Genomic DNA, 22,085 nt, shown 5'->3' with positions numbered 1-22,085 from the left:
CTCCCTATACTAGACTCTTCCTTGCCCAGATTGTATGTGATCCAGGCAATTCTGCAAGGCTGCATGGTATCCTTCCATTATACTTTAAATTTTTATTTTTAAAAAAACACTTGCAGGAAAGAAATATTACAATGCAGTTTATTGGCAATAAAGATCATGCAGAAAAAATGAACAGTGAGAAAATGATGGGCCTCTGCAATTTTATTTACAATAAGCACTAGCAGACAGAAACCAATCAAGGTGAATGTGCTTGCTAAGTTATGGATTCAACAGTGTGTAAATTCTATTCAAACTTGTAAAATTCATCACTTTGCAAAGCAACCCAACCAAGACAAATATGTGCTCCACTTAGGAGCTGCAAGTGGTATGTGACCTAAAGACCACTACACTGGAATGAATACTGTGACATTGATGAAGCCAAACTCTATCATTGTCCTGGGCACTCATGAAAATTAAAAAAGAACCAAAGCTGATTGATTGGTGCACTTGCTCCTTTTGTTCATTAAACAATTCCCTGTTTCGACTGCGCCTGTGGCACATGGTGTCAGAGGTGGTTTGTAATCATTCAAAATAAATGAACAGCGCAATCCGCAATATGTCTACTCTGTAGTAAAGACCCCTAAGTTCAAGGGGACTTACACTCAGGTAAGTGGGTATAGGATTCATAAGAGTACAGCCATTTACCTGTGAGTAAGTCCTACTGAACATAATGGGGCTTAGTTCTGAGTAGATGTGCATCAGATTGCACTGACGGGGATATTAGATGCCTTTTATGGCCAAATTATTTTAATATATAAAATGGTACTTGATATTTCCAGTGTTACCTTGGCTGGAGGATGATATACATTGTATGCCACACTTCTCAATGCTCCAAGAGATCAGTCCCCAAATTTGCAAATGGAGCAATGGAATTTCATAGCAAAAAGCATAGACTTTAAGGTTGCAATTCACAGAGTGTTACACATTCTAAAACCCTCTGTGTAACTGTACATTCAGTTGCTGTCTAAAGTTTAGAACAAAGTCATTAGAAGTAGGGATTTATTTTAAATGGGTCTTTTGAAGTGAAGCTATGATCTAAAATAAATGTCATTCCTTGACATACTCAAGTTTTCTAGGGCGTTGGTGTTTTTTTTAAGGAGTACAATCCAGCCAAAGATTAAGCATTTTATCAGCCCCTTTCATTTCAGTGGGCGAAGCTGAATCACATCCTTAATTCTCTCACTGAAATCAGCAGGGCATTAAAGTGCTTTATTTATTTTTTTGCAGTTGGAGCATGCCCCAAAATGATTGCAATATTACAATGGGATCCAAGTGTTATATTATTTGCCTTCAATTGGGGGGGGGGGGGGAATACACAAAATTTGAAGTAAATTTCCTGCTGGTTTTGTCAGAGTTTTTGAAAGATTTCAAAATGTCATGCCAGTTCCGTCTGCGCTCCCTCCCAAACAACTGGAACATAGACAGCAGCTGATGCAATTTAATGTGGGTGCCTCAATTCATTCATGCTGCAAGTGGTTCTGAATTCTTCCACTGCAGCCAATGTTAACCGTGTCAGAGAGAAGTGGGGAAACAGGGACTGAATGAAAAAGATAAACAAAGTGGGAGATGCGCTGCTCTCTGGTCAAGTTTGCTCTCATTTATTTCAACGAGGTCTAGATGTTTGTGCAGCCACAATGATGATGTTAATTGGGAAATATAGCCTTAAACAACAGAATCTATCCACTTTAGTCTAGGAGGCATTCTTCATGAATATCCGCTGCATTCCTGTGTGATCATTTGGGGGACCATTTCTCCCATCATTGAGTCAAGGACAACTAGCTTGGAGGCTGGGTGTTGCTGCGGGCAGTTAGAACAGATATGAACATTTTCTAGAAGTGGCTGCACTTGTGTGAGCGTGGTTGTTTTCCTTTTTATCTGCCTATTTTCTTGCTGGATGACGAGGTTGTTGAGCTGTATCTCACACTCGAGGAGCCCCCTCCCCCTCCTGAACTCAGCCCCCCACCAAAGCCAGAGCTGTAACTGCTCCCTCCTGCAGTGACCGCACTGCTCATGCCATAACCGCCACCACTGCCACCCCCCATTCCGAGATTAAGGCTGCCGCTGCCGCTGCCACCTCCTCCTCCTCCACCACCACCCAGGGAAAATCCTCCGCTGCTCACTCGGCCGCCACCGCTGCCGCCGCCAAGGCCGTAACTGCTTCCGCCAATGGTAGAAGAGCTGCTGATCACCGCTGGGGGAGAAAAAGGCATTTTACTGAAACATGCTCCAGAGAAATTCTCCATGCAAATGCGACGGCATGCAAAACACTGCAAAGCTCGCTGGGTAACCTTGGACCCATTGCTGCCTTGCAGCCTAGCCTAACCCACAGGGTGACTGTGAGAATAAAATGGGGCAAGGGAGAAGGAAGTAAGCCACCTTGATCTTTTTGGAGGAAAGGCGGGATATAAGTGCAATAAAACAAATATAATATATAAATTTGTTTCATGACTGAGCACTGCTGAATCAGACCAAGGATCTGCCCAATTCAGCACCCCATTGAGAGGCCAAACCAACTTGTTTCCTGCCTCTGATACATTACTTATCATAAGTTTTAATTATTCTTATTTACATACCCTTCTCAAATTACTATTATTTTTTCACCTGCCTTCTTGTCAACTTGCATTTTTGTTCCCGCCAAAATTTGTGCCCCTTTTTATATTCCTCATTTGGGCAAGGCTTACATTTTCCCAAAAGAATCCTTCTTGCCTTTTATTCTGCTTTTATTCCTTGATTCTGCTTGCTAACCACACAGGCATCCCCCTGGACTTATTTGCACCAGCCGGTATGAGAACACCTACATCTTTCACCAGATCCCGGGCAGCACTCAGGATTACTTCAAGGCTTGCCTCCTTTCTAGTTAGATTATTCCTAGGGTGGCATCATTTATTGTATCTAGAAATGTGATCTCTCTGTTGTAACCTTAATGCGTTTTGGTCAACCTGTGGGTATTTGCTAACTCATAATTACAACATCCACCCCGGCTTCTCCTGTATATATATTTTCATCTACAGATCACCATCAAACTTTTGGTTTGAGTTGTGAGGTGATGCAATAGTACAGACCCAGTACCAATAAACTTTTTAAGTAAGTTTCCATCCAAAGAGATCCTATAGAGAAATATATATGAGTATAAAGTCTGAAAGGGGCTTTGGCAAGGTATGGTATATAAGAAGCATCACTGCCAGTGGTGTACACATAACCACACGTTTTAGTATTTTTAAAACAATACAAAAACCTACAAAATGTCTTTACTATAGTCAACAGAGGGGATGACTGCAGACACTACAGGCAGGGACCCCTCCTTCAGACTGTCTTCGGTTTCTGGAAGGAAACTATTTTGTCTCTTCAGTCAAAGTTGGCCACCTGGAAGCTATGAAATTTTGTTCCCTGGAGGTTCCTGATGGGATACGTGACAAGGCGTCTGTTAGAAACCACACTATACATTTAAAACATATTTAACACACATAGCTTCCCCCAAGGAATCCTGGGAACTGTAGCTGACCCCTCATAGAACTAAAAGTTCCCAGCACCCCAACGAAACTGCAGTTCCCAGGGTTCTTTAGGAGAAGCCACATGCTTTAAATGTATGGTATGGATGTGAGATTCATAGCAACATAGGAAGCTGCCTTATAGTAAGTCAGACCATTGTTCCACCTAGCTCAGTACATTGACTGGCAGCAGCTCTGTGGGATTTCAGTTTAATTCAGCTTAATCTGCTATCTGGAGATGCTAAGGATGAAATCTGAGACCTCCTGCACACAAAGCAGATGAACCCCATCTAAGCTGTGGCCCTTCCCAGTCCCTTCATTCTTCCCAACTCTATGAAGTTCTCAAAAGAGCCTTCGGAAGTCCTGCACAATTCTTGATTGGGAGAACTTCAGCCCAGGAACTTCAGCCCAGAGGTAAACTCTATGGGAGAGAGTGCGGTATCATGGACATTCATAGTGAAAAGTAGTATAACTAAAATACTTACACATGCTTACAGGGGTGGTGAGTTCTCCAGACATCCTAGCGAGAGAAAAACATTGAAGGCAAGTCAGCCAATCATTCAAGGATGAAATGCTTTTGAGCAAAATGATTAAGGTGCGTTACAGTACAATCCTATGAAACAGTGCCCAGGCAAAATAAATATGTCTGCTAAGTCACAAAGACAGTTTCCAGACACAGAGTAAGAAACTCTGCCTGGCACTTTAGTTACTCAGTGGGGAGATCCGACATGGAAGAAGTTAGGGCCCCTTGTATCTTGCATACAAAAGGGGATTTCCTAGTAAATGAAGCTTGCCATCCAAGGGCAAGAGAAGCTGCATGTCTCTCCCTGCAAGAAAACCTACTAAAGAGCCCTCCTCTAGATCCCAGTCCTGCATCTGCATACCTTAGACCAAGGATGGGGAACTTCTTACCCTCCAAATATCATTGACTCCAACCCCCATCATTTCCAGCGAGCATCAGGCATGATGGGAGCTGTAGTCCAGCAACATCTGGAAGGCCCCCTCTATAGCCTGGGGAGGCTCAATGGTGCGTTTACACTACCAGGATTAGTCAGGCAGCATTTCATGCCCTTGCCCATCACTGGTGTCATGGCAGCCAACATCTCCCACCCTAACTTGGGTTGCTGGTGTAATATTACATATAGCAGGTTTCCACGTTGCACCGGCTCAGCAGTCCTAAAGCAGAGATGGGCAACTCACAGCCTTCCAGATGGTACTGGCCATAAGTTTATGATTTGCAAATTCACAGTAATGCCCAGCTCCTCACCATACATACTGTGAGTGGAGAGAGAGACCTTTCCACTCAGAATATATTTTAGAGCCACTACAGGAACAGGAGATACTGCTCTTAGGTGAAACTGCACATTGTTCCTTGAGAATCTTCCCCCTTTTAAAAGGAATTCATGTGCCTGACCTTCTGACAAACTATCCCATCCTCCAATACTTGAAAGCAGGGGCCTCTAGGAAGTGACTGTGAGATGGCCCTTTTCCTCAACCAAGTGGCTGTTCTGACATATTGACTAAATGGGAGAAAGGGACACAGGTTTTGTCTGAGCTTGTAGGAGGCCTCACAGGGCTGGCCCAAGCATTGGCCAGGATGATGCAACCACAATAGGGTGTGCCATTTTAGGGGGTGAAACTTCCGGTTACAAACTTACCGTATTTTTCGCCCTATAGGATGCACCGGCCCATAGGACGCATCTAGATTTGGGGGGGGGGGAATAAAGGGGAAAAAATTATTTTCCCCCCCGGCGCAGGGCTGGGGCGGGGGAAGCCCGAGCTTCTGCCAACCCCAGCCCCCAGAACAGGCAGCTCTGGGAGCTTGCGGGGCTGAGGGAGGGGGAAGCCGGTGCTTCCCCCTCCCCCAGAACGGGTCCCAGAGCAATGCAGAAGCTGCGCGCAGCTTCGGCATCGCTCTGGCAGCTTGCGCGGCTGGGGGAGGGGGAAGCCCGTCCCCAGCCTCCAAACCAGGTCGTGAGACAGTGGGATGGCGCACTGCGCCTCCCCGCTGTCCCCAAGCTTGCGGGGCTGATGGTGGGGCTCTCCTGAAGCCTGGAGAGCGAGAGGGGTCAGTGCGCACCGACCCCTCTCACTCTCCAGGCTTCAGCGAAAGCCTGCATTTGCCCCATAGGACGCACACACATTTCCCCTTCATTTTTGGAGGGGGAAAAGTGCGTCCTATAGGGCAAAAAATACGGTAATTCGTTCCAGAGGTCCATTCTTAAGCCGAAACCATTCTTAACATGAGGTGCGCTTTCGCTAATGGCGCCTCACGCTGCTGCCACGCCGCTGGCGTATGACTTCCGCTCACATACCGGGGCAAAGTTCGCAACTAGGGGCATCTACTTCTGGGTTAGCGGAGCTCGTTACCCGAAGCATTCATAAGGAGGATGAGGAGGATGGTATGTAACCCGAGGTTCCACTATATGTTTTTGGTGTGAAGAATTCAAATCCGCTATTATTTTTGTGTTTGGACTACATTTAGCTTGGTAAGTCATTTGATGACAAAGCTTTCAGAAAACCAAAGAAATTTAATTTTACCTTCTGAAAATGTCAGGGAGTAGTAATAATAAGAATAAATAGCAAGAATATAATATAATTAATATTACGTATTGTGTATTATGTATTCTATAATATTATATAATGCAAGTATCTGACAACCATTTTTAATTTTTCCTATGCAATTTTACATACTTTTAATTTTACCAAGTAAAACTAAATTATATTAATTTAACCTGAATGTTTTTTGAATTTCCAAGTCATGTCACAACTTTTTAGCACCCCTCATAACTGGAATTTGAAAAATTCAACATGCTCTCCCAGCAAATACTGGTAGGTAAGGATTGTTACCGCACAGACTGCTCTACTCCTAATAAGCTAAGCTGTCAGGTGTAGTAGAGGCTAGGCAGCATTGAAATACAATTCAACTGCTGGTCCAATTGGTTTCTGTGCATCAAATTAGGGAAGGGAGTCAGTGTCTTGTCTATCATCTCAGGAAACAAAAGGCCTTGGACCCACCCCCTGGAGGCGTATGAAGGGGGGTGGCTTGTGAAGAAATGGGGACTCTGATTTGGTAAGCAGAGGGGCAGTTCACACCATTATGTTTCCCCAGTTGCTGCGGTCCTAAGCCGTTTCATTATCCCTGCTTCTGGGGATTCTGCAATCACAGCCTGAGTGAAAGACTGACAGTGGTTTCTGGGGTTGTTTGCCAGCTTCAGGCTTAACCATTTCTCACAATCCTGGGGTGGAGGACACACCAGTCAAACTAGTGGAACCAGTGCTCTGCCTCTGAGATAGTCTACATTACATGGTTGCTGTCATTGTGCGGTTGAGCTCAGATCTCAATGGGAAACATTTTGCCACTGGCTGGGACTATGGTGTAAGTCCATGCAATCACCCCTGACATTGCCATGCACACTCCCTCTCCCTTCCCCAGTTGCAAAACCTGCCCCCAGGGGCCAATTAATAACCCAAGCAACTTCAGCCATGGAGCGATCACCAAAGAGCTCCCTCAAGTGGTGAAGGTGCTTATATGTGGGAGCACTTTGACCAGGAATGAATGGCTGGTCTTTTTACTCATTGAGACTTATCAAGCAACAGGAGTCGTATTGGAATCTGTTTTGAATGACAGACGTCAGCCTTAGGCACATAAGCAAATAATAATAAAGTTGCAGGTTCCTCTAAGCATGCACAGAGTACCTGTTTTTCACCATTGCGTAACTGTCAGTAGGCCTTTCATGCCCAAGATAGAAGCTAAGAGACCCTTTTATGAATAGAGATTCCTTTTATGAATAGTCTCTAAGTAGCATTATGTTTTTTAAAAATGCAGATACACATCTACTAATAAACAAACACAGACTTACTTATATGCATGTAAAACATTTGTGCATTTGCATTTTTAAAATCCACCCAATGTTATAAGCTGCTTCAGCTAATATGAATGCAAATAAAATGCATGTGGAAACACAAAATTCTATGACATATGCATGCAATGTTACTTATGATGTGCAACAGCAGGCAATACTTCCTAAGTATGCACATAGATATTGGCTAAGAGATCCATTAAATATGAGACATTTTACATGATTGGATAAATGCCATGCAAATGTATCTGCGTTTCAATGCCCACATGAATAAATGTAATAAAAAGCAGGAATAATGGGTGCCACCACCTGAATGATTCTCTTGCAAAATCCCAAACTGGGCGAATCATGCCATGTTCTATGTTTGTAAACTGTCTGATGCCTATCATTTGAAACCCCCTTCTAACTACAGTGGTACATACAGTTTACATACGCTTCAGGTTACATACACTTCAGGTTACAGACTCCGCTAACCCAGACATAAGTGCTTCAGGTTAAGAACTTTGCTTCAGGTTGAGAACAGAAATCGTGCCCTGGCAGCGCAGCGGCACGGGAGGCCCCATTAGCTAAAGTGGTGCTTCAGGTTAAGAACAGTTTCAGATTAAGTACAGACCTCCGGAACGAATTACGTACTTAACCCGAGGTACCACTGTATTTTCTGAGCTACCATGATGGCATAGCATGTCCACGAGTATTCCGCATGGTATTGTGGAATGTGGGGAAAAGGATCAGTCTAGGCTGAGATATTTCACATCCCACACAGAAATGTGTGCTATCCATTAGGCCACAAAATATCTCACGTAGGTTTTAGGTACAGGATTAGGGTGACCAGATTCAAATACAGAGTTCTTGCATTTGTTTCGTACAGAGTCCTGTACAACCTTTGATAGTTGTACAGAAGAGAAAACTTTTGAATGAGAGAGAAAGGCCTCTTGTACTAACATAACCTCTCCTACACAACCATTAAAAATATAGAAACTAACTTTGTGTGTGTAGAAGGGTGTGTGTGCGTACGTCTGTGTATCTGGTTCCCCTGGGCAAGAGGGAGTACAGTGCTACCTCAGGTTAAGAACTTAATTCATTCTGGAAGTCCATTCCTTAACCTGAAACTGTTCTTAACCTGAGGTACCAACTTTACCTAATGGGGCCTCCCGCTGTTCACCCCTTGTGAAGGTTTGGGTTTGGGACGACCAAGGGTCGATTCTCCTCTCAGCCTCGAGACACAGAAGGTTAACCCTTCACTACACCCAACAATACCTCAGGTTACAAACGCTTCAGGTTACAAACGCTTCAGGTTACAGACTCCACTAACCCAGAAGTAGTACCTCGGGTTAAGAACTTTGCTTCAGGATGAGAACAGAAATAGCATGGCGGCGGCAGCGGGAGGCCCCAATAGCTAAAGTGGTACCTCAGGTTAAGAACAGTTTCAGGTTAAGAACAGACCTCCGGAACGAATTAAGTTCTTAACCAGAGGTACCACTGTATATATTGCTGGTAGGAAGGGGAGTGGAAGGTGAGAGAGGGCAGATAGGGGCAGGAAGCCCAAGTGAGGGAGAGGAGGCATCTAAGGAGCAGGGAATCCTGGGGCAGCGTTGTTGAAGGGTGAGAGCATGCTAAGTGAGTTGGACTTGTGAATAATGGTTGGAGGAAGCAAAGATCTGAGGGGAAGTGGGACAGAGGAAACATCAGCTCAATGGGAGGAGGAGCCAAAGAGAAAGGAGGCGGGCCCAGGTATGGTCTTCGTAACAGGCGATCAAAGAATGGGCAAGCAGGAGAAACTGGGAGGCTAAGATCAGAGACCTCAGGCAACACTGAAGGGCAAAGAGTGGGCAGGCAGTATTTCACACCCTGACGTGAACAAACTAACCAGGCATATCTTTGCTGAAGTTATCTGATAGTTAGACAAAGCCAAATGTATAGTTTTAGGATATTAAAGTATGTGTAGATTTGAATATGGATACTCACACCCCAAGTATGCAGGCATTAGCCATGTTGTGTCAAACGAAAGTACGCTACAGTACCTGGTATGAAATAAAACCATCGCAAGATGGCACCCACCTGCATTCCTCTCCTTCCAGCAGAGTTCTATATGTAGCAATCTCCATATCCAGGGATAATTTGACATTCATTAGCTCCTGGTAATCCCGCAGTAGGCGCGCCAGCTCATCCTTGGCACTTTGTAGGGCATGCTGAAGATCAGTGAGTTTCATTCTGGCATCTTTCAGGGCCATTTCCCCTCGCTGTTCAGCATCAGCGATAGCTTTCTGGAGCTGATCAACCTGCAGCAGGTATCAGGAAAGTCAAATAGCCAGTAGCTTCCTACTTCCTAAAGTGCTTATTTTACATACAGCATAATATGTAATATTGCCTTGTCAGTGTTACGTGTAGATAGTTCAAGAGTCCACTGGCCACAAATCAGCTCTTTCCATACATCTGCTACAGAAGAAGCGCAGAGACACCTAACCCTGTTTTCATGAAGTGATAGCAGTTTTCCACGTGAACTCACAGTCATACCTTGGTTCCCATTTCGGTGTCAGAATGGAAAGGGTCAGCTGGAGGCATTGTAAGTTTCTCAAGAGGTCTAAATATTCCAGATGATAGTCTGGATTGCTGGCCAGATAAACATCAAACCGAAAGGCAATCAATTTAAAGTGTAGCTCGTAGAATCGTCTGTGAATTTTGATTGTTTTCTGTCTCTCACTATAATTAAGGCTATCTATGGTATGTCTAGGGACACGGGTGGCACTGAGGTCTAAGCCACTGAGCCTAGGGCTTGCCAATCGGAAGGTCGGCGGTTTGAATCTCCGCAACGAGGTGAGCTCCCGTTGCTCGGTCCCTGCTCCTGCCAACCTAGCAGTTCGAAAATGCGTCAAAGTGCAAGTAGATAAATAGGTACCACTCCGGTGGGAAGGTAAACAGCATTTCCGTGAGCTGCTCTGGTTCGCCAGAAGCGGCTTAGTCATGCTGGCCACATGACCCGGAAGCTGTACACCGGCTCCCTCGGCCAATAAAGCGAGATGAGCGCCACAACACCAGAGTCGTCCGTGACTGGACTTAACAGTCAGGGGTCCCTTTACCTTTACCTATTGTATGTATATATGTATTTATTTACACAATCCTGCTCCAAGGAACTCATATGGGCTGCCCAATACAATTCCTAGGCAGTTTCCCAACCAGGTAACTTACAGGGCCAAACTTATTCTTTTCAGGAGTAGTTTGGAATTATACACCCAGCTTTAACTTAAAATATCTTAAGTTAGCATGGATTTGATGTGTCAAATACCAATACATTATTTTAGTATCACGGTGCATGAACAGACGTCCCCCAGTGGACTGAGAGATCCATGTCTGGCTCTATAAAAACCTTTGGTTAAATGCAAGTCTAAAGTAAAAGTAGCTGCAGCAGGCACAAATTGAGTCAGGGTTGCAGGATTTGTTACCTTGAACTATTTCCCATTACAGCCCCAAAGCCACTATCAGCCATGAAAGTGAATCTATAACAGTCCCTGTCTTTTTTCTCTTCTGCTGCTATTTCAATCAAGGGGCTCAGGAGGAAAAGCAGAAGTGGCAGCAGGACAGAAACAAATTTCACTGTTTCCACTGAGATTTTCTCAGCTTTGCCCAATTTAGTGCTGAGCACCAAACAGTGGCCACAAATATTAGGCCTGATGACACTTTTGAGAAGGGTTCTAGCTCCTGTTTTAGTAAGTTTATAGTGTGAGAGAGATCTGGGATGGAAGAATGGTGGGTGGTGAGCAACTGTCAGGAACTGCTGTCTGTAGCTGCTTCCAGGTGGGTGTTTATTGTGGGATCAGCACTACTCATGCACACAGGTTTTTTGCAGCACCCACCCCATGTCGCTGACATCAAAATGCTAGCCCATATTCCCCCACCATGTGCATCACCAAGCAGAGATTGAACCTGCAACCTTGTGCATACCGTCCATGTGTTCTGCCATTGAGCAAAGGCTCCACCCAGCCTGAACTTGCAAGAAAATACAAATTGAATAAATAATAAAAAGAAGAAAAAAAGAAGGAGGGGGGATGAAATACACACATGCCATAGATTCAGTCGTTGCTATATTAAAATGGTCCCCACCTGTTTCTTAACGTTATCAATTTCTGATTTCAGTCTGTGGATAATTCGATTCATCTCTGCAATCTCGTTCTTGGTACTCTTCAGGTCATCACCGTGACCAGCTGCTGTACTCTGAAGTTCTTGAAACTGCAATGCAGAAACACATTCTTCAGTAACTGAGCTACTTTAAGCACTACCAGTTCCAGGAAGGGGAGCTTGGTTAGGCTCTGGAACTCCCTCCCTGGAGAAGCGAGACTGGCTCCCTCCTTGTTGTCCTTCTGGTTTCAATAGGCTTTTGAGAATGGACTGCTTTTAACGAAAGTGCTGCTGCCATGCTGTTTTTATTATAATTATAAGTGGTTTGATAGCTTCCTTGGTAGCAAATGCTTGAATTTCTTTATCTACCGTATATACTTTGGAATCTATTAATGTTTATTATTTTTCTATGTTTTTAGCAATTCGTGCTTTTATCTGTAAGCTGCCTTGAGGTCCACCAGGAAAAAAGGTGGGACATAAATAAATATTACAACAACAACCACAATAATAGGCTAGGCAACCTGAATAATAGGCTTGCCACCCAGAAGATTCTTCTTGCACTGCCTCTTTGAATCCTTCCGCACTTTTTAAAGAAGGGTGTATTCTGCAACATGTCACTGAGCCAATCATCCTTCTGGGATGCTTCTCCGATGGTTCTACGTTATTGCATTTGGAGGGGCAGGACAAAAAGGAGCCCCAAATATTTGTGGCACAAAAAGTTACATGGTTTCCATAGGAAGCCATGGGACATGCAGCAGTTGAAATTGAAGCAGTATGTTCACCCTGAAACTTTTTCCAGACACAAATGTCATCGAAAGTGGGATTGCACCCTCATGCCGCCATGAGCAAAAAATAATCATGAATGCACAATAAAATATGTCTAGGGTCCTATGAGCTTCTGGGATGTTCCCATATCAAGTAAGAATGGCAGTGCTATTGGGTGTAGCAGGCCTTTTGCTTATCATCAGAGGCTTTCCACCAGTGGTTGATTTTACTCTCTTCCAGAGCCAACTCCAATTTTAAAAGTAGGAATTGAGATCCAATTTGGCAAATATTCCCATTAAAATGGAACATTTTGGATTTAAAATATTTTTGGTCTGCAAGTTCAACTTAGTTTTCATTTGCCTCAGGCTTCTCTGTTGACTGAAAAATAGGGCCCAGATATGGATCAGAGGCCTCTTAGTCACTGAGCGCCAAAGATAAAGTCTGCAGAAGGTCTCACCTTGCTTTGATACCAAGCTTCTGCTTCGGCCCGGCTCCTGTTAGCAATGTCTTCATACTGTGCTTTCACCTCAGCAATGATGCTGTTGAGGTCTAGATCTCGGTTGTTGTCCATCTGTAGGATCACGCTGGTGTCGCTGATCTGTCCGTGGATCTGAGCCAATTCCTGCATGAGAAAATAAGTTCTTAGTATCCCTCCACCTACCCATCCACAAACTCAGGGATTTTAGGATTACAGCTGGGTGAAAAACTTAATTATTAAGAAGTGACTAAATGAGAAAACCTTTCCATGACGGGACCACCACAGGGAGGCCATCTTTCTCTGCCTCTGCATGGCAGTTGTTCCACATGGAAACCTTTATAATGTGTGTACCAGCTCAAAGTTTGACCAAACTGCGGGAGGCAGTGGAAGACAGGAGTGCCTGGTGTGCTCTGGTCTATGGGGTCACGAAGAGTCGGACACGACTAAATGACTAAACGACAACAGCAACCAGCTCAAAACACAGACCAGGCCTCCACTATGTGATTCATCGCCCATCCTGCTGTCAAACATTCCTGCCAATGGATGGCAGTGGTGTGGAGATAAACCACACAGGCGGGGGTGGAGGACCACCCACGAGTTGGCCCAGGCCATATGGCTTGCTACTAGAGATATTGTAGAATTATACAACAGAATTACCGTATACAAGAGACTTAGCAGAGTTCAGCATCATGTGGCACATTCTGCAAAGACCTCTACCATTTCAGACTCACTGTTCCAGCTATGCCTGGTCATGAGTCTCACACCAACGTGGGTCAGTGACATGACTGACCAGTGCCAAGTGCAGGAGGTCTTTGCGCATTCAAGGCAAAATCTGGAATATGTTTGTTTGTGAGCCCAGTATGGCAAGCCTCAAATCTGAAATGGAATTGAGGAGTTTAGCTGCACTCAAATAGCAGGAGGAACATCCCCCGCCAAAAACATAATAATTCTGAAATGATTTATTTAGGGTTGCCATATTTCAAAAAGGGGAAATCCGGACACCAAAGTTTTTGAGTGTTTTTTGAAAGAAATTTGCCAAATTCTACACTTCTGACATGGGTTGCCATACGTATGGATTTTCCTGGACATTACAGCGATTTTGGCACAGACACTTTTTTCGATGGCCAAATCCTGGCTATGTCTGGGAAATTCTGAATATATGGCAACCTTAATTTCTTACCACTCCAGCATGTGGAACAGCCACTAGTTTCAGGCATACTGGGTGTGGCAGCCATATTATAAAATGTGACTCACAGTGAAATTCTATGCACACCTACCTACCTACCTACCTGGGAGTTAGTACCACTTGCTTACTTACTTTGAAATAAACTTGCATGGAATTTCCCTCTCATACGTTCTTCACTCGTGGCTAGACTCTAAATAACTTTTTTGTCCTTCATTTAAAGTAAAGCTCTGAAACAGAGATGAGGAATCTGTGGCACCTCCAGAAGTGGATGGACTCCAACTCCCATCAGCCCCAGCCAATGGGCAGGGATGATGGGAGCTGGAGTCCAGCAGCATCTGGAGAAAGACAGGTTCCCCATCCAGTTCTATAAAGAACCATCTGATCCACCGCAGAGTTTATGTTGTGACATGCAAAGGGCACTCCTGTGCATTCATGTTTCCCTATCAGATCCTTTCCTTTGAATGTATAGGGCTTTCCCCATCACATAAAATAACTGGGTTATTTTATTTTATTTTTATTTATATACCGCTCTATACCCAGAGGTCTCACAGAACAAAATAAAAATATATAATCAAAATAAAAACAACAACCCAATAACCCCCTCCCCCCCCCAAAAAAACCCCAGGTTATGTCTAATGCATGCCAGATTTTGTCCCCTTGTAAGGCTTTGCCTGATACAGTGGTGCCTCGCAAGACGAAATTAATCCGTTCCGCGAGTCTCTTCGTCTTGCGGTTTTTTCGTCTTGCGAAGCACGGCTATTAGCGGCTTAGCGGCTTTAAGAAAAAGGAAACAAACTCGCAAGAACTCGCAAGACGTTTCGTCTTGCGAAGCAAGCCCATAAGGAAATTCATCTTGCGGAATGACTCAAAAAACGCAAAACCCTTTCGTCTAGCGAGTTTTTCGTCTTGCGAGGCATCCTACACCACTGTAGGAGCAACTGGTTTTGTTTTCATTTTGCCTCCCTTGCTGTCCTGCAGTATCCCATTTCTGATTCCTAACACCACTTTGAACTGATGGAGAAATAACCAACTCTAAAACAAATATTTTAGAGCACCATCAATGCAATATTGAGTTCACTCACAACTCCCATGATTCATTCCTGGGTCTGTGCAAAATTCAAAAAACGACTGAACAAGGCTCGCATTTAACTCCCCAGCAGACCTATGAAATGTTGTCCTCCAGAATCTGCCAAGGAGCCAGTCACATGTCCCATTTTCAACTTATTCAGCTGAAACATATTTTGCGTGTGCTCTTTCTCACATGAGTCAGCCCACTTCTTTCTTTCTTGGCTTCCAGCAGTGAGGACACAGCTTATCAGATTCCACATTACTCTGATTTCTTTGAATCAAGAAAGTTAAGCACTTACCGCCTCATAGAGGGCTCTCAAGAAGTCGATTTCATCTCTCAGTTTATCACCTTTTGCTTGCAGCTCTATTTTGTGCATGAAGGAACCATCCACATCCTGAAATAAATGCATTGAATTCATGTTACATTAAACATGACTAGAGCCAAGCTAGAAGTCATAGACAGCTGTTGGTGCTCAGCCCAGTAACTCTGACTGGTAGAGGACTTTCCCAGGGGCATTAGAAAACCTTAAAGATACTGGAGACTGAACCTGGGTCCTCCTTCAACCAAAGCATGTGTTTTCCATGAAGTTCTGCATAATTTTCCAATATGCGTCTGGAAGCTTATGAGCAAGACACAAAGAAAGCGGGTTCTCCTTCATGGAGAGCACGTGTTGCGGTGGGGGCCGCCAGGACACTCCAAAGTTGTGGGGCGGGCTAATTGATCGTTGGCCACTGATGCGATTGGGCTTCCCTTGTTGTTGGGAAGAAGTTAATGTTGCCATTTGTTGATTGACAGCCAGAAATGCTAAAACTCCTTGCACGAGGCTAGGGCTTCCTCTTTTCACCCATGCATCGGATTGCCCGTCCCCCACTCCCTAGAATTAGGGTTGTTTGCATTGACCTTGCTATGCCTGTCATGGGGTCATCTGCTCTTGGGGCAGGGGCCCGGTAGGAATTTTGTCCATCTGGCTGATTGGCTGGTGCCATTTGGTTTTTGCCTACTGCGTAGCAAATCGTCACAACTTGTAAGGTTGCGGTTAGGCATTGGTTTATGGTTTGGTTGGTGGAGGGGCATGGATTGGCTGTGCCTGCCCCTCTAATGCTGCTGCTGCAAGGGATTCCGTTAAAGGAATTGGGGGCTAACTATTGCTTGTCCACCCTGTCAAGGGGGCTTGGGCCACTGTAAGAGCTCCTGGTTGCATTTGGGGAGGGCTGAGGGCAGGTTCCCTGCTCCGTCGCTACCCCCAAGTGTATTCCCCTTTTCTGACTTTCGCAGGCGTGCGGAATGTCAGTCTGTCCCCCACGGTGGGGGTAGATAGTCGCAACCAATGCCTAAGCAACGACTCACATGTTTGTAATTTAATAAAGTTGTGGCCAAAATTATGCCAAAAACCTTAAACAAAAAATTTGGTGTGATGTGTGAGTTATTGGGGTGGCCCTGGGGACCTCGACACGCAAGACAATGCTGTTTGTCCCCTAGAAGCGGTGATCCACTTATGTGCTTCTTCTGTATTATGGAGGCTCCTATTAGCCATGCTAAAGCATATGCAGAGCTTCACATATGTTATTTCACTATTTGCCACAAGAAATCTGTAAAGAAGGTCAGTACTATTAGCCTTACATTACAAAGGTTTGAACCAAGGACCCCCTGACTCAGAGCCAAGTGTCCTACATATCTACTCAGAAGTAAGACCCATAGAGGTCAATAATGCTTGCTTTGAGGTAAGTAGGTATAGAATTGCAGCCTCAATCAGTTGACTACATCTTCCTTTCATTGATTATTGATAATAATAAAGCCAGTAGGCAATTATTTGGGAAACAGCCAGCTGAGCTGGAATATGAAACCCATTTAATCTGGACGCCTCTAAGAGCTGAGACAAAATGCTATTTCCCCTCGAAAATAGACTCCTACTTATTGCTGCTTTTTTTTTTTTTTTTAAAAGTCACCTTCTTGATGCCAACAAACTCATTTTCAGCCGCAGTGCGCTTGTTGATTTCATCTTCATATCTATTAAGAGAAGAAACAGATTTGGATTCTTCTGAGAACAAGGAGAACTGAGAGAGAGGAAGAATAGCAATAAAATGGTTCCCTCCTTTGATGCAATTCTGGTCCAGATGAGTAGGTTAGTTGCTACTTAGAAATCTGGATTGCAACCTTACATACCACTGTTAAATGCATTACACAGAAGTAAGTTTCACTGAGAGTTATTAGGAGACACCCCTATTCCCCTCAAAGGGATACAATTCACAGTCCATCCCTCTTCTTGGGAATTGCATCCCGTAAGGGAAGTAAAACATCTGCTAACAACTCTCTGCAAACTACAGCTCTTTAACAAACTACAATTCCCAGGATTCTAGGGGGTATAACCAGGCATCCCCAAACTCAGCCCTCCAGATGTTTTGGGACTACAATTCCCAACATCCTTGACCACTGGTCCTGTTAGCTAGGGATGATGGGAGTTGTAGTCCCTAAACATCTGGAGGGCTGAGTTTGGGGGTACCTGGTTATGACTGTTTAAAGTGGGATAATAGTGCTTTAAAGGTATAGTGCAGGTGGGGCCTAGATTACACTTGTTGGGTTTTGCTGTAGGCATGCAAGCAGCATGCGTGGCCATCTGTGTGTGCGGCAATCAGCCAAGTCAGAGGATAATGACTATCCCATCTGTGTGGGGGTCCTAAAAGTCTGTCTCAAGTGCCTCAGTCCCACTTGCCTTTAAAGCAGTTCTGCCCCTAAGTTTCTACAGTGTTTTTCTGCCAACACACTTTTCAACAGGCCAAGGAGTCATTAATATATATGACAGAATTTGCTGCTGCACGTTTTTATGGCTCTTTTTGTGAGCCAAGCTGCATTTTATGATCCTGTAAATACTTGCTTTAAATGCCCTCATTTCTTTAATATGCAATGAAAACTTCTCCAGCCTAAACCACAAGGTGGAATCCATGCCAAGAAAAGAAGATAGCATTGCTATGAGGCCAGAAAACACCTAGATTGCATCTTCAGCTCATTCCTAATGCTGGATTGACACATGACAGACCACTGAGCTCATCAGAGACCTGAGATGGCAGTCGGATGGAATTTGCCACTTAAGAGGAGCCTGTTGGGTCAGGCCAATGGCTGATCTAGTCCAACATCCTTCTCTCACAGTGGCCAGCCAGAAGCCTATGGGCTTCTCATGAGGCACTCTCCCCATTTCAGACAGCAGGAACAGAATTCTTTTTTTAAAAAAATGCTCCCAATCCCTACATTAAAAAACAACAACAACCTCCTTGCAAGCAGAAAATAAACACAACATATAGAGAGCCCGATCAGGAGCTCACCAAGTTAGCGTCTAAATATCTCTACTTGGTTTTTTGTCGTCGAAATACACTGCGGACGTCTGATCTCCCTGGAGACCTAAAGATGTGACGATAGACTGCTCTGCCTCCGTTCTTTTAGCAAATGTTTTGTGCCACTGGGGAAGTGGTAATTCTGTATTGATCTGTTTTGGATGTTTGTATGTGATGCCAATAAAAGGTTTGATGATGATGATATAGAGAGCCAAGCTATGCTACTTTTCATAATTACATGCTCATTTTCTACTTCCAGGAAGATTTGTCCCAGTTTATATTAAGGGGGGCATTAAAAATGGGATCACACACACACACGCACACACACACACACACACACACTCCTGGAGTCTGAAATGGTACAGTCCATGCCTCCTTTTCAAGGTGGGTTAAACCACAGACCTAGGGCTTGCTGATCAGAAGGTCAGCGGTTCGAATCCCCACGACAGGGTGAGCTTCTGTTGCTCAGTCCCAGCTCCTACCAACCTAGCAGTTCGAAAGCACATCAAAGTGCAAGTAGATAAATAGGTACCGCTCCAGCAGGAAGGTAAATGGCATTTCCATGCACTGCTGTGGTTCGCCAGAAGTGGCTTAGTCATGCTGGCCACATGTAAGCTGGCTTCCTCGGCCAGTAAAGAGAGATGAGCGCTGCAACCCCAAAGTCATCCGCGACTGGACCTAATGGTCAGGGGTCCCTTTACCTTTACTATTCTGCTGCATCAATGAGTATGCTGAGTCTTCTTACCCAAGTAGGCCCTCATAACTCACTCACCTCTTTCTAAAGTCTTCCACCTGATCCTGCACATTTCTGAGTTCTCCATCCAGCCTCCCACGATCACCAATCAGGGTATCTAGTTGTCTCCTGAGATTAGCAATGTAAGCCTCGAACATTGGCTCGATGTTGATCTTAGTACCTGTGCTGCTGTGTTGCTGTAGTAGGTCCCATTTGGTCTCTAGAACCTTATTCTGTTGCTCCAGAAACCGTACCTGAAACCCATCAAGAGACCCATGGTATGTAAACTCATATCATCACAACTATAAACTGAGTCAAAAGCATACTGGAACCAGAGCCCAGTCCTTATTACATACTGACCAATGAGGATTAGATGCACTCTTCAATGAATCCCCTTAAATCATCAAAGACCCTGGAGATACACATATTTGAATGAATGCAAAACACCCAGGGAATGGCTTAAATTGCTGTGCATACCCCTGAATGTTTCAAGTTTTCAAAGCACTTACAGCACTCCTGTAAGGCAGACCAGTATTATTATTATCCGCATTTTGCAATGGCAAAGGAGGCTGAGACAATGGTGGCTTGCCTAAATCCACCTCTCTGAGATGAAACTAGAATTGGGAATTTTCTGGCTCACACTCCTGGCCACTCTGCTGTACAAGCATCTCTCTCAAGACATCATAAGGAGAATGCAGGAATCTTGCCTTTGCTTGTGTTGGTGGAATCCTGAGGCCTCCTACAGCAAAGATAAGCTTCAGCTAGTCATCATTGCTACATATAAAGGGAATTCAGTACCCTCCTTTTTGTGAAACATGATTCTAAATCAATGGCAGCCAACCTTTCCGACAAAAGTCCCATAAATAGTACTGCCAAATGACCAAAAACATGCCTCCTCCCCATTCCTGGACTGGTCTTCTGCCTGTGACAGCAGCTTGTTCTTCACCAAAATATGACAGTCTTAAAATGAGCATGCCTTTGCCTCCAGAATCTTATTGGAGACTCTTTACTTACGAGGAGTCTGCCTGTATGCTACTTTCATATCAATCTACCCCCACGTAGTCCTAAAATAGCTGTGCTGTTGAGAGCACTGAGTGACCCAGGTTGCCAGCTGACGGTGGCAAAACAGATGTTCTTTTGCTTGTGCCTTTGAACAGCAGCTTTGCAAGCAAAAATTTAGTTTCCACAGCATGGGGGCGGGATATTTTCACCAGCTAAAATCTCACATAAAGGTCCTGTTAGACACACCTTAAGTGGCTAGTTGAAAACTGAGAAGGTAGCAATCCTACCAAAAAGTCAAGCCCAATGTATTACATAACATCCTAGTAGTGTGCACTATAGTATATATGCAACTTCGGGGTGTTTTGCCTCTGATCTACTGAGCAGGAGAACAAGCAGCAGCACAATATGGGAGAGCCAGGCAAAAATATAGGCTAGCCTTTATAGCATAGCCAGGCTCACAGGCCATTCTGCTTCTCTCCAGGAGTGCCACAAGAAAGCCCTGCTGCTTCTGCCCCTCCCATGCTACAAGCTGGCAACTCATAATCTAAATGAGGGTTTCCAGTGCAGTGCTCATCATTCTCAGCCAGCATAGCCAATGGATAGGTGGCTGATGGGAGTTGCAGGCCACAACATGTGGAGCAAGGATCAGCAAACGTTTTCAGCAGGGGGCCAGTCCACGGTCCCTCAGACCTTGTGGGGGGCCGGACTATATTTGGGAAAGAAAGAAAAAGAACAAATTCCTATGCCCCACAAATAACCCAGATATGCATTTTAAATAAAAGGACACATTCTACTCATGTAAAAACACGCTGATTCCCGGACCGTCTGCGGGCTGGATGTAGAAGGGCCAGATCTGGCCCCCGGGCCTTAGTTTGCCTACCCATGATGTGGAGGTTACCACATTGACTACCCCTGATCTAAATCCATAACATCTATGAACATGAACATAAATGCTCTTGCATATAATGGTGGCTCAGGCTTGAAAATGTCTTCTACTAAAAATAAGACCCGCAACCTTATCCTAAGGTTTGTTAATGGGGATGGGGTGTGGCAGCTGCTTTAATAAGGCAAACAGTTGGAGAAGAAGCAGCAGCAGGCAAACCCACACTATGCTTTAATAGTCATTCTCTCTTCCCATGGGAGTCTGGGAAATGTAGTCCTGTGAAAGAGATCCGTGACATCTAACAATCTACAATTCCAGACATGGTTTGTGGGAAACCACAGAGGTAGACAAACTGAAACCTTGGTTGGGAAGAATGATGCCTGCAATCTGCTTTCATCCAGCATACCCTTGAGCGGCCCATCCCTTTCCTGCAAACTCTACCACAATGTTGCGTTCAATTGACTCACCTTGTCAATGAAGGATGCAAACTTGTTGTTGAGGGATTTGATCTGCTCCCTTTCCTGCACACGCACTTTTTGGATCTCGGGGTCAATCTCTAAGTTGAGTGGTGACAGGAGGTTGGAGTTGACGGTCACTTGCTGGATGCCCCCAGGAGGAACTATTAAGCCCATCCTTGGACCACCACTAAAGCCCCCCATTCCTGATGCACCACCACCAAAGCCTGCAAAGGAACCACCTCCAGCTCCATACCCCCCAACTGAAAATCCTCCACCACCAAACCCACCTGCACCAAACCCACCACCACTACTCATTCCACCACCCCAGAAGCCTCCAATTCCACCTGTACCATGACTAATGGAGCTGCTTTTGTTAACTCCTAGGCTGTATAGGCTTCTGCTCCCAAAGCCACCCCCTAGCCCTCCACTGCTTCTCCCAGCCCGGGATAAAGAAACTGAGGTGAAGCTGCCTTTTGTCCCTCCAGGAATGGCCGCAGTCGAAGAACTGTAGCCGCGGGAGACCCTGACCCCACCCCCAGACCTGGAACTGAATTGCCTGTTCATTGTGTCTTATTCAAAGTATAGGGAAGAATATTTTGCAAAGAGTTATTATGGAAAAGAGGGAGAGAGAGGGAGAAAGAGAGAGAAGGACGCCAGACCCCTCTCTGAGGTAGAAATTCTG

General features: G+C 44.8%; 1 protein-coding gene across 1 annotated transcript; it reads right to left on the bottom strand.

The window, feature by feature from the left end:
• Positions 1–124: 124 nt before the first annotated feature.
• On the bottom strand, positions 125–22,085 carry LOC308470922 (keratin, type II cytoskeletal 6A-like). Its single transcript, XM_080994622.1, has 9 exons — positions 21,413–22,085; positions 19,100–19,314; positions 16,948–17,008; positions 15,300–15,395; positions 12,726–12,890; positions 11,489–11,614; positions 9,449–9,669; positions 4,013–4,047; positions 125–2,230 (listed from the first exon to the last, which is right to left on the bottom strand). Exons 1-9 carry the CDS (start codon positions 21,965–21,967, stop codon positions 1,911–1,913), a joined length of 1,794 nt encoding a protein of 597 aa, XP_080850748.1. The 5' UTR covers positions 21,968–22,085; the 3' UTR covers positions 125–1,910.

This window comes from Podarcis pityusensis (genome assembly GCF_964106645.2).
Source record: "Podarcis pityusensis genome assembly, chromosome: 2".
NCBI classification, from domain to species: Eukaryota; Metazoa; Chordata; class Lepidosauria; order Squamata; family Lacertidae; genus Podarcis; species Podarcis pityusensis.
This window is presented reverse-complemented; position numbering and strand designations above follow the sequence as displayed.